General features: G+C 40.7%; 1 protein-coding gene across 2 annotated transcripts in view; it reads left to right on the top strand.

Moving 5' to 3' along the window:
- Positions 1-12388, top strand: part of atp7b (ATPase copper transporting beta) — a 50498-nt gene extending 38110 nt beyond the window's left edge. The window contains exons 12-21 of one of the 2 annotated variants that reach the window (XM_050063301.1): positions 917-1051; positions 1159-1353; positions 4910-5092; positions 5211-5394; positions 8544-8687; positions 8779-8921; positions 9006-9209; positions 9288-9405; positions 11155-11257; positions 11570-12388. In XM_050063301.1, the coding sequence (XP_049919258.1) occupies positions 917-1051; positions 1159-1353; positions 4910-5092; positions 5211-5394; positions 8544-8687; positions 8779-8921; positions 9006-9209; positions 9288-9405; positions 11155-11257; positions 11570-11780 (1620 nt within the window). In that variant the 3' untranslated portion in view covers positions 11781-12388. The remainder of the gene's footprint in view (positions 1-916; positions 1052-1158; positions 1354-4909; positions 5093-5210; positions 5395-8543; positions 8688-8778; positions 8922-9005; positions 9210-9287; positions 9406-11154; positions 11258-11569) is intronic. The other variant, XM_050063302.1, reaches the window with a different exon arrangement.
- Positions 12389-12841: the final 453 nt, after the last annotated feature.

Here is a 12841-nt window from a genome sequence, read left to right on the forward strand (position 1 = left end):
CAACAGTCCTACGTTGTAAACACAGCCAGCATGGTGAGGAGGGGGTTTGTCAACTCGCGTCACGTGTGTCTGTGTAGGAGCCTGAATGAATACTCCATGAAGTATCAGATGACATGGTTTCATCAGTGTTATCATAGCTTTTTGGTCCACAGTGGCTACAGTTGTTGCAATACGTGTTTGAAACAGTGAGGCGCTAGAGTGCGCCATCTGTTTGAATACAATATATGATTTCAACGTTAGATGGGAGAAATTCCTACACACTGTGGCTTTAATTTTTAATAATAAAAAAAGAGACAAAAAATATATATTTGATGTGGTACAAGCTGACATTTTCTCATCCTAATACTTTTTTTAAATTAAATGTTGGTTTTACTTCTCTCTTATTCACCGTTAAATCAACGTCATACACCATGGTTGAATCACTGTTGAATTATGTTTTGATTTTGAGACATGAATTAACATTGATTTCGCAATATTGTTTTATAAGCTTTAAATGTTGTTTCAAAATTGTTTTAATGTTGAAACAGATCTTTCTCAAATTTCAATGTTGATTAATGAGAATTTTGTTAACCTTTTTATGACCATCAGAATTAAATGTTTTAATGTTGAAACAACAACTGACATAATTTCAACCACTTTTAAACTTTGAAGGTTGGTCGTGTGCCACCAAGGCAGTTTAAAGTGCTGTACATAAAACATCAAAAACATTGAGATTAAGTGCAAGAAAACACATTATACAAGAACATTTAAATACACCCAAAAACAGTTTTTAAAGAGCCAAGAGAATAGAAAGCAAAACAAGCTTTAATAGAGTAAGACAGGTATAAAATAACACACAAAGTCAGAAACAGAAATGAGCATGAAGAGCAAAGATGCAATAGAAATATTTCCTCTCTTCTCTCTTGTGTTTGTTCAGGCGCCCATCCAGCAGTTTGCAGACAGGCTCAGCGGTTACTTTGTGCCCTTCATAGTCATTGTCTCTGTGCTGACGCTGGTGGCCTGGCTGGCAGTCGGGTTTGTCAACTTTGACATTGTGAAGGAGAACTTCCCGGTAGGTGTGTCACAAATGTTTTGATGTGCAAACAAAAGCTGCTTTTAGAGAGATTTAAAATAAAGCATTCATGATATCACTGCAATAACTCTTTCTCTTCTTCTCAGGGTTACAACCAAAACATCTCCAAGGCGGAGGTCATCGTTCGCTTTGCCTTCCAGGCATCCATCACAGTTCTGTCCATTGCCTGCCCCTGCTCTCTGGGGCTGGCAACCCCGACAGCTGTAATGGTGGGCACAGGAGTCGGAGCTCAGAACGGGATCCTCATTAAAGGAGGCGAGCCGCTGGAGATGGCACACAAGGTCTTTACATCCTGCTTCTGCTGTTATTAGCATTTTGATACTTGTATGTTATTAGATTTATTGTTAGTTTTTATTATTACTTTAATACAACAAAGAGTACAACAATGTTCCCAGCCTTCATCTAATCCACATCACAATCATGGAAGGACAATTATTTGTAGCTCTTCATATAATAAGCATAAAATTGTAGTCCTTGCACGTAGTTACCTCTTACCTGTAGTGCTATTTATCAATTTAGATTGTTTTGATGTGAGTTGCCAAGTCTTGGAGATGTCTGCCTTCTCTCCAATATAATGGAACTATAGGTGGCACTCTGCTTGGTGCTCAAAGCTCCAAAATAATAAATTTGAGAAACTCAACATCAATGTCTCTTTCCAGAAATCATGACCCAGTTACGCAAGATAATCCACAGACCTCGTTCTGAGCAGTATCGTATAGGAACTGTTGTCTGTCTACCAGAGATGGGGACTCAAGTCATTGTGACTTGGACTCGAGTCGAATCGAGTCGCTGTTTTGATGACTTGTGACTTGACTTGACAAAAAATAAAAGACTTGAGACTTGACTCGGACTTGGAAGTTAAAGACTCGGGACTTGACTTGACTTGACTTGAGACACGATGACTTGAATGACTTGAGTGTTATTTACATCATGTTTTCGGTTAGAATATAAAATTAATAAATTAATTTAAAAAATAATGTTGATTACCTGGTAGGAGCGCAGGCTGAGAATGGTGTTGTCATGATTGGATCACTACCCTGTCAATCAGTCATGCCCTCTCTATGTACCTTACATGTTTATTGGAGAAACAGGCCCTCTTATATCAGATAGGCATCAACATGTCAGTGGGAGGGGTACCGAGAGTCATCGTCTTCGGCTTTCGGAATTACCATTATTACGGCAAAAGACGAACAGCACAGTGCAAGACATGCGGTGGGGTGGGGGGTTGGGTCGGTTTGGTGGAACTTGTTTTTAATTTATTTGCTAATATTAACCCCCGAAAACGTGAGCGAACATTCCGACCGGTTCATCACAAGACCGGCTGTATGTTTTATGAACGAGCAACACAAGGTTAAATGAGCTAAATGGGTGATTTTGGCCGCTGCCTTGGTTAGTGTGTGTGTGTGTGTGTGTGTGTGCGCGCGCATGCATGGGGGTTGTCCCTGCAAAGTAAACATTGCAGCGATGAAGTCAATGTTTACTGACAGTTACTTATATCTTGTCTTTCACTTTATTAAGATCAGATTCTGCAGGTAAAATTACAATAATAAGGTGACTTGACTTGGACTTGACTTGACCTATTACAGGACTTGACTTGACTTGACTTGACTTGACTTGACTTAACATAACCTGTGACTTGACTTGACTTGATGTGACTTGCCCAAGAAAAAATGACTTGGGACTTACTTGAGACTTGAAGGTTAAGACTTGAGACTTACTTGAGACTTGCACATGTGTGACTTGGTCCCATCTCTGCTGTCTACCGAACTACAGCTGCTAACCGTATAGAGGAGCAAAACAAGTAGGCCGGTTAGCTCAGCTGCTTAGAGTGTGGTTGCTAATAACACCAAGATCATAGGTTTGTTCCCCATACTGGCCAATTTGGCATTTCGGTTACCCACTTGGGCACTGGGAAATAGCGCTGAGATACACCAGTAATCGCATTAATACTTGGCCAAAAATACCCTTGAAAAACTCGACAGCAATTTCTCATTCCAGAATTCATGACCTGGTTACTCAAGATAATCCACAGACCTTGTTGTCAACAGTTTCATGTGTTTCTTTCTACCAAACTACACCCCCCAACTGTATCACTGCACGGAAGGAAGCATTCAATGGTAACTCACCAAAAAAAATAAAGATTGATAAAAAGCACTACAGGCTTTTTTTGTTTGTTTGTTTGTTTGTTTTTTGACACTGTAACACCTCCATCTATTGTGGCTATATTTTTATGAGGGGTGGGTGTAACAAAAATTAACAGATAAATGTGGAGGTGATGAAAAATACACGTGAAATGAAAAATAAAGTGATAAATGCTTTTGGGCAGAGGTAACAAAAATTGTCAATGTAAATTATGTCAGTTGGGTGTTGTGAATGATAAATGGTAGACAAATTAATGAAATTACTTGATAATTTATAGCTCTATTTTTCAATTCACATTCTTTTTATTACTTACACTATTAATTCTTAAGCATTTTCATCACTTCCATTTTTATGCCTCCGTACCAGCAAAAGCTGTGACTGGAGGCATTATGTTTCCTGGTTTGTCCATCCATCCCATTCTTGTGAACGCAATATCTCAAGAACGCAAAGAGGGAATTTCTTCAAATTTGGCACAAAAATCCACTTGCACTCGATGATAACCTAATGGATTTTGGTAATCAAAGGTCAAGGCCACTGTGACCTTGCACCCACTTATCCTCGTGAAAGTGATGCCTCAAGAACACCTTGAGCTCAAATTTGACCACTGAGTGTCCACTCGGAGTTCAGAATGAACTGATTAAAATTTGGTGCTCGAAGGTCAAAGTATATGATGAAGTGATGACATTTTATATCCAAAAGTTCAAAGGTCAACTTCACTGTGACATCATAATGTTCTGCAAAAACACTTTATAGGCTATCACTTGACATCATTTATCAGGAAAAGAAGGGGAGACACTTTGGTCCGATACTGAATTGGTGACACTTATCTTGGGTGTCCATGTTTTCACAGACATAGATGTAAACTGTAAGTGCAACTTGACTGCTTTGTGGAGGCTAATGTCTAATTTTCAATATTTTTTGTCACTTCCACCCTTAAGGCCACTTTATTAAAAAATAAATGGCAATTTCAGGTTGGGAATGAGACTCTAAGAAATCATAACCGTTGATGATGAAATCAGCTTTAAATTAATCAAATCACTTGATGATTTATCACTTATTTTCCTTTAACATCCATCCATCCTCTATTTCTTAACTCACATGCATTTTCATCACCTCCTTTTTTATCAGTTAATTTTGTTACTTCAACACCTCGTAGTCTTTACATGACATTTCCTGTGCACATTTTCCCAAAGACCCAAAGAGGAAGACGCCTTTAGGTTTTGGTGACTTTTCCCCTCGTTCCTGACCTCAGCACTCCCAAAATTACTTCCTTCAGGGGGGAAAAAAGTCAGAGGATTATTTATTTATTTTACCTGTAATCCAGCTGCAGGTCGCGGGTCTTCAAAGGTATTTTCATGATCTGCACAGAATGATAAAATGACTGCCTGGAGGCAAAAACAACGTTTAAATCCAACATACTCCTGTGAGAGCGGCACAGGCCGTGGAAACACTGGATTTTTACTTTAGCTTTGCTTCAAACAAACCTTTTATCATTCTGGGCAGACTGCACACATCAATGACTTCACAAAAATACACATGATGGTGAACATTTCTGATGGATAACAGGTGAATAAGTAATATTCATTGTAAAGTGCTGCCATCACACCATCGAAAATCTACTTACCACACAAAGACGATCAAAAAGAAAACATTAAATAGATGATGGAATCATGATTGGTGTTTCTGCTTCCTCAGATCAGCGTGGTGATGTTTGATAAGACGGGTACAATCACAAATGGAGTACCGCAGGTCACCCGCGTGTTGGTGTTGTGGGAAATGGCCCGCATGCCTCTGAGAAAGATCCTGGCGATTGTTGGTACAGCGGAGGCCAGCAGCGAGCACCCCCTGGGCACAGCAGTTGCCAAACACTGCAAAGAGGTAAGAGGGATGCTTCTGTGTGTGTGTGTGTGTGCATGTGTGTTTCAAAGTCTCCCTAAAAACCACAAGTTTGTGTTTTTATGCTCAGTGAAGCAACTGTGTGTTTGCATGTTAACAGGAGCTGGGCTGTGACTTGCTGGGTTACTGCCAGGACTTCCAGGCAGTGCCCGGGTGTGGGATCAGCTGCCGGGTTTCCAACGTGGAACATCTGCTGCAGCAGCAGAACGACGAGCATTTCCTGCTGCCAGGAGCCACCACTGACGAAAGCAGCCTGCTGTCTGCTGCCGAGGCCACGCCTACAGGTGATGGCTTTTCTGGGATTACACGCAGAATTATACATCTACCTCCTGATGTTTAAAGGACTGCTTTCATTGTATTCCAGCTCAGATTCATGGCATTAATTTAACTACTTTCCCCTTTATTTGAATGTCGCCTGAGCTGTCTGGCTCTAGACAATCATCTGCCTTTAAACAAATACATTATGTAAGGTATTCATTTGTTGTTGTTGTTGTTGTAGTCAACATCCCTCTTTTTATCAGCCTAAACCAACAGAATAACCAGGCCTGTAAACTCAGATGTTTAGAGCATGGTGCTAATAATACCAAGGTCATGGGTTCAAACCCCATACTGGTCAGTATTTAGAATTTCCATACTGGGCATTGTTTCCATTCAGGAGCTATGTGTGCTGGCTCACAACTGTGATGTGACCATAGCCAAGATGTATTGGTAACAAAGCTCTTATGAAAGGAAACAATAAGATAAACCAAGTTCTTGTTAACCACGTTATGTTATAAAATAAATATACCTTTATTATCCTTAAAGGGTAGGTTAGATATATTTCAGCCTTGACCCTGTTTTCCTTTTCTTTGTGTAACTGATAATGGGAACAGCATTTTTTGAAATCGTTCCAGTTCTGCATGAGTGTTGCAGCTGGCAGCGTGAATGAAATGCAATGTAACCACCTGGGGCAATTGTGCATTGTCAATTTACGCCCACTGAAAGAGTTTGTTTTTGTGTCTGACAGCATTATGGAAAGGATCCCTACAGAGATAGACCTTTTAGTTAAAGAGTAATATCCTTTTTCTTTAATCAGAAACAGCCCTAAAATTGCCATCACCTATCCCAGGTGTGGGCACAATTCCCCTTTTTATAAGCCTAAACTAAACCTCCACAGCAAGTAGGCTGGTTAGCTAAGAAGGTTAGAGCGTGGTGTTAAAAATGCCAAGGCCATGGGTTCAATCCCAATACTGGCCAGTATTTAACATTTACTGGCCAAGGTTCCCATTCAGGAACTATAGCCCCTATAGCCACTTTCATCATGGTACCTTTGGAACCAAAACTAACCCATCAGATCCCCCAGGCGCCTTTTCTCTAAACTTTGCCGAACAACAAGAGCGATGGCTCATCTTGAGTATCCTTTAGCCCAGTTCAGACCTCAGATTCCAGATGAGACAAAACCGTTTCAGAAGGTTACACAGAAAAGTTGCAGTGGTGTGAACTGGCTGTCTGAACTTAACTCAAGCCGGCTGATGGTGTCACCTGCAACTCAGCTGGTCAAATCACCAGCAGCTGGTTTTAGAACATAAAGCACGTCCCCTGTTTCAACAGAACGTTTTAAAACGTTTTAGAACGTTGCCGATCGGTGCATTGCAAATAGCTGCCTGTTTGAACTCTTCTTGTCGCCAGTCTTTGCTCTGAACTGGGTTTTAGCGAAGCTAGCTATGGATTCCAAATCCAGAAAGGAAAAGTCCTGGAGGAAAATAATGAACTTAATAGTGCATAGACAGATTTGTTCACTTTCACCGCCAACGCTACAAAGTACCAAATATTCATAAATACCTTATTACAAAGTAGCCACCTTATAGTAAAACATATTAATGATTTGACCTGTTAGTAATGCTGATAAGCTGATTTAGACTTACTAAGGCTGTGTCACCTTTAACATAAGGCTCAAATATATTTTTCGGCTCCAGGCAGATTTAATTTTCTTTCTTTTTTGTGGACCAAAAATGGCTCTTCTGGTAGTTGGTGACCCCTGGCCTATTCCACCAGACTCAGTTTAAAGGATAACTTTGGTATTTTTCAACCTGGGCCCTATTTCCCCATGTGTATGTGTGCGTATGATTCATAGATACAACTTGTTCTAAAATTGGTTCAGTATTGAGGGAGGCGGATGCAGCTGGCAGCCGCGAAACGAGCTAAAACGGTAACGGGGGCAAATGCGTCCCGTATAAGTTTGCGTATTAAAAGTGCTTTTTATCGCCACTGACCGGTTCAGATCGCCAATGCTATCTCTGTAAATAGCATACTAAGGGTTTCGAATATTGTTTATATAACATTACCTCCACTGTGTCTGTAGCTCTCTTTACTCGTGGGACAGCCGTTTTCTTGAGGAAGAGGTGTTTCGGGATTGGATGTCTTCTCTTCTTCGGCTGGCAGTAGTCATCTTGGGAGAAGTGAGCACCGCAGACCCGATGGTCTGCAAGGCGCAGTGTCTGGACAGGAGTGTTAGCATCCATTTGTAGCACAACTAGCCACAACTTCAGCATCTCGCCGTCTGACAAAGGCAGCCTATGAAAGCTCTACGGGGTGTTGCGCGACATCCTGTTCTTGCAATTCCGATAAGCACAAACACGAACCATTGTTTTCAATCGATGCAGTAAAACTCTCAACTGTACTCCGGGACAACCAACGCCACTCTGAGCGGCGCTCAGCATGGCTCCTCTGTTTTCTTCCGGCGACAAGCAAAGCTCTCACGAGATGACGTCACAGCCCAGAGGAAGTGAAGGGTAAGGGAAACACTTAGTATGCTATTTACAGAGATAGCACTGGCGATCTGAACCGGTCAGTGGCGATAAAAAGCACTTTTAATGCGCAAACTTATACGGGACGCATTTGCCCCCGTATAGCTCGTTTCTCGGCTGCTGGCTGCATCCGCCTCCCTCAATACTGAACCAATTTTAGAACGAGTTGTACCTATGAATTATACGCACACATACACATGGGGAAATAGTGCCCAGGTTGAAAAATACCGAAGTTATCCTTTAAATAAATAGAAATTTTATCATCGTAAAACAAAATTCATCCAAACTCAATAGAAATAAAATAAAACTCACAAAAGTGTTGTTGGTTCGTCTTACTGCTGTTCCAACAATCACCAACTCTGGTTTGGTTGAAATAAACTTTTACTTTACCCAATTAGATGTGAAAACATGCTTACTCTATACATGCTTAAATAACTGTTTTTTTTAAAATGGAGTCTGGTGGGTTTGGGTATTGGTCACTTAGGCGTAAAAACATGGAAAAATAGGGTCCAGGTTGGGAAATATTGAACTTTAACTTAACCCCTTAATTTACACCTGAAGAAGACACAAAACAGCTCTATCTGCCATTACCTTGTCCTCACTCATAGACATTCAGTTTGATTTTTCCAGTATTTCTTTGCTGTCAGCAGGTGAGCCTTTATCGTACTCTGTCCTGATTGGGAACAGAGAGTGGATGAGGAGGAACGGTCATCACATCGGAGCAGACGTTGATGCCGCCATGTCCAGCCACGAGACGAAAGGGCAGACTGCTATCCTGGTGGCTATAGATGGTGAGGATAAAACCTTAAAAAAAAACAACAACACTGACATTTACTTTTATCTCTTATCATTCACCTCATGTTGTGTGTATGTTCTCTGTAGGTGTGCTGTGTGCCATGTTAGCCATTGCAGACACGGTGAAAGCAGAGGCAGCATTAGCAGTGCATACGCTCAACAGCATGGGCATTGACGTGGTTATGATAACGGGAGATAACAGGCGCACAGCTAAAGCCATAGCTGCACAGGTAAATAAACATTTATAAAGGAGTCTTTAAAAAGGCAGCAGAGTTATATGAGATAAAATGAAATTAATTTTTGTATGAGCTCAGGTGGGGATCAGAAAGTTGTTTGCAGAGGTGTTGCCTTCACATAAGGTGGCAAAAGTGCAAGAGCTTCAGGAACAAGGCAAGCGAGTGGCAATGGTGGGGGACGGCGTCAATGACTCGCCCGCCCTGGCTCGGGCCGACGTTGGCATTGCCATCGGCACGGGCACCGACGTGGCTATTGAGGCGGCTGACATCGTCCTCATTCGAGTAGGTGACACCCTGTGACTGACAGTCTGTGTGAAGTTAGCATGACGTCTTTAAAGTGAAGGTTTTTACTCTCTGCAGAACGACCTGCTGGATGTGGTGGCCAGTATTGAGCTGTCGAAGAAGACGGTGCGGAGGATACGGACCAACTTTGTTTTTGCCCTCATCTATAACCTTCTAGGAATACCCATTGCTGCAGGTGAGAAATGATATTACACCAGCAGTCTTCTGTCAAATTATGACAGCGAGACTTTTTTACAAATTATTTTTACACTGCCTTTCTATTAATACATCCGTGACCTTTGCTAGGGCTGGGTATCATTTAAAAAAATTACAATACCAATGCCATTAAATTGATACCAGTACAGTATTTCATTTGATACCTTTTTATACCTCCATGCCAGCGAAAGCCGTGGCCAGAGGCATTATGTTTTTGGGTTGTTGGTCTGTCCGTAACTTTCTCGTGAAAGTGATATCTCAAGAAAACCTTGGCGCAATTTCTTCAAATTTGCCACTTGAAATCAACGATGAAGTGAATATATTTTGGTGGTTAAAGGTCAAAGATCAAGGTCACTATGTCCTTGTCTGTCTCATTCTTGTGAATGTGATATCTCAAGAACAACTTGAGGGAGTCTCCTCAAAATTTTGTGCAAACATTCATTGAGACTCAAGAATGAATTGATTAGAATTTGGTGGTCGAAGGTTAAAGGTCAAGGTCACTGTGACCTCACAATACATGTTTTTGGCCATTACTCAAGAATTCATACGCTAATTATGACAAAACTGTCTAAGTGATGACATTATATATCCAAAAGGTCAAAGTTCAACTTCAGCTTCACTGTGACATCATAATGTTCTGCATTGAACACTTTTTGGAACGTCATATCCCAGGAACAGAAAGGGAAACCTTTGGTCAGATACTGAATTGTCGACACTAATCTTTGGTGTCCACCTTAAAATGCTGATTTTATAGATCTTCTGTGCTGCCAGGGGGAAGATGTGAGTGAAGCATCCATGTTTTCACAGACATGACAATAAACTGTAACTACAACTTGACTAGTTTGTGGAAGTATACAACCACAAAGCAATAATTCTTGTTTTCTACTTCATTTAATACTCATCATGTGAATAGAATCATCCAGTTGCATACAATGCCGCCATACTTTTGAACGTTTGTGAACAGTATGGGATGTAGCTTCTGCAGTAGTGGGCAAATCACATGTTACATTAAATCAAAAAAAAATTCAAGGTATGGGTACAAAAAGTACGCCCACGGGTACCTAAAAGGTATTGAGTACTGAGACCCAGCCTTAGCCTTTCTCCTGTCCTCTGCATGAGAGTTCAGAGAATGTAGAACAGTGTTGTTCAGCTCGGTGCAAGCAACTTTGTTTGTTTTTCATTCACAAAGCCAGGGCTTTGTATGAACACCCCTTTTTTGTGGACTGTAAAGAGATATTGGATTATAATCTCTGACTGCACCTCTAATTCTACTATAAGAATATATTTTTCTCTTAATTTGCCTAAAAGTCACATTTAAAGATGACTCATTAAAAGGGATCAGCTTTAATACATCTTTGGTTAAAAATCCAACATTCCTAGAAAAGTGAAGAGGTGACATTACTGGCCTGATAACTACTCTGTGAATCAAATTGGTTGCGGAAAATGCAAAAGAAGACAGTCATATTGAACCATCAAAGGATGCTGATAATGAAAACAAAAGAAACTGACAGGAAATACCACCATTTGTTTATACTGGCACCCTGTGGGCAGCAGCAAAGCCAAGCAAGACTGTTAAAGGCAAAATCAGATTGCAAACAACATGACTTGCAGACAAACAAATGACAATAAAGCTTAGACTTTTTAGACTTTGATTGCCCATTTGTTCAGTAGGCTATATATTGTTTGAAATCAATGTTGCCCATGCATTCCTCCCCTCTGCTGGTTGTAGGTGTGTTCATGCCTGTTGGCCTGGTGCTCCAACCCTGGATGGGCTCTGCTGCGATGGCTGCTTCGTCTGTTTCAGTGGTTCTGTCTTCTCTACTGCTGAAAATGTGAGTTGCTATCTGTTAATAGTATCCTACTCAGTAAATATTACATGTTGCTTATTTGCTAATATTACTCGATATATAAATGAAATCCCCACAATTTCTGCCTCTAAAGAACATCTACAAGCAAGAACTGTTGGTAAATATTTAATTATATGTGCATTATTACACATATTTTCCTCCTTTAGAGTGTAAATTCTTCCATTTTTTCTGGTTTATCCTATGGCTTTTGTTTGCTGTGGTCTTTCCTCTTAAAATGTTTCATCATATTTTGTCTCGAATTCAGAGGTGAATATAATAACCATCTGTTCTCTGCAGGTACAAGAAAACCTCAGTGGAGCTGTATGAGGTGCGAGCACTGGGCCAAACGAGGAGCCTTCGGTCGTCGCAGATCAGCACACATTTGGGTCTGGACAGCCAGCGGCGCAGCCCCGCTCCACCCACTCGGGAGCAGCTGAACCAAAGCGGCACCGTCCCACCAAGCCAGGGACCGTCCATTAACTCTGTAAAGGACCTTCATGTGTTGTAAAGGGAAAAGGGGGGGAAGGACTGAGACATCACACAGTTTCTGCTCCTCATATTTACGAATTGTGTGATATTTTTATGTATTTATGTAAATAGACAAGGCTAATTGTGCACAGAAACTCAAAAAGTTCTCTTATTTTGGCGTGGCACATTCACCTTTATCTCATAAAGCTGTTATTGGTGGCTCTGTGGACACCAAGCCAACATCAATCTGTAACTTTAGTAAGAAAAATGTTGAAAAATCAAGCTGCTAAAAATGAAGCTATTACTGAAGCACTGTGTCATTTTATGCATTTTATACCTATTTTCACTGCAGGTGACAGGAGCCGCATAAATCAAGCTTGCAACATGAAATAGTGTTGCTTGTGTGTAACTGCTGTACAAATGCACCTCTATAATATACATAACTCAAAGTAAAGCTACACTGTTAGGATAAGACTTTCAGTGTGACAGTCTCAGGTTATAAATAATGCACAAGTTCATAGAGAAAAACCAACAGTTCGAGAATGTGTGTTTATATTTGCACCTGTTTCATCCAACAGCTCTGATTCTGTACTTTGATTGGAAAACTGTCACTGAACCTAAGAGAAATAATATGTTATAGTATGTAAATATGTTTCCATGTTGCTGTGTTTTAGATTATTATTCTGAGACAAAGGTTGACGTGTAAAGTGATGCTGCAGTCCCCAGTATTTTCTTAGCGAGAAATTGGCGGTATTCTAGCAGCTATTGTTTCACCAAAACTGGTTGTTTTTTAGGGTGACATTTGTGTAATTTCCAGCTGTGATTTTGCCACCAAAGCCGTGTGTTTTTTAGAGACACATTGGTGGCATTTTCAGCCATGATTTTACCCAAAAGTGGGTATTTTTTAGTTAGACTTTGCCAGCATTTCCAGCTGTGACTATGCCACCAATAATGAGTGTTTTTTAGCAAAATATCAATTGCATTTTCAGTGGCGATTTTGCCATCCAACCAGCACTTTCCTATAGAGACAAATTTGGCTGTATTCCAGCAGCTATTGTGCCACCAAAGCTTTGTTGTTCTTTAAAGGAGCTATATGTAAGA

The sequence above is a fragment of the Epinephelus moara genome, chromosome 15 (genome assembly GCF_006386435.1).
Source record: "Epinephelus moara isolate mb chromosome 15, YSFRI_EMoa_1.0, whole genome shotgun sequence".
In the NCBI taxonomy this organism is placed as follows: Eukaryota; Metazoa; Chordata; class Actinopteri; order Perciformes; family Serranidae; genus Epinephelus; species Epinephelus moara.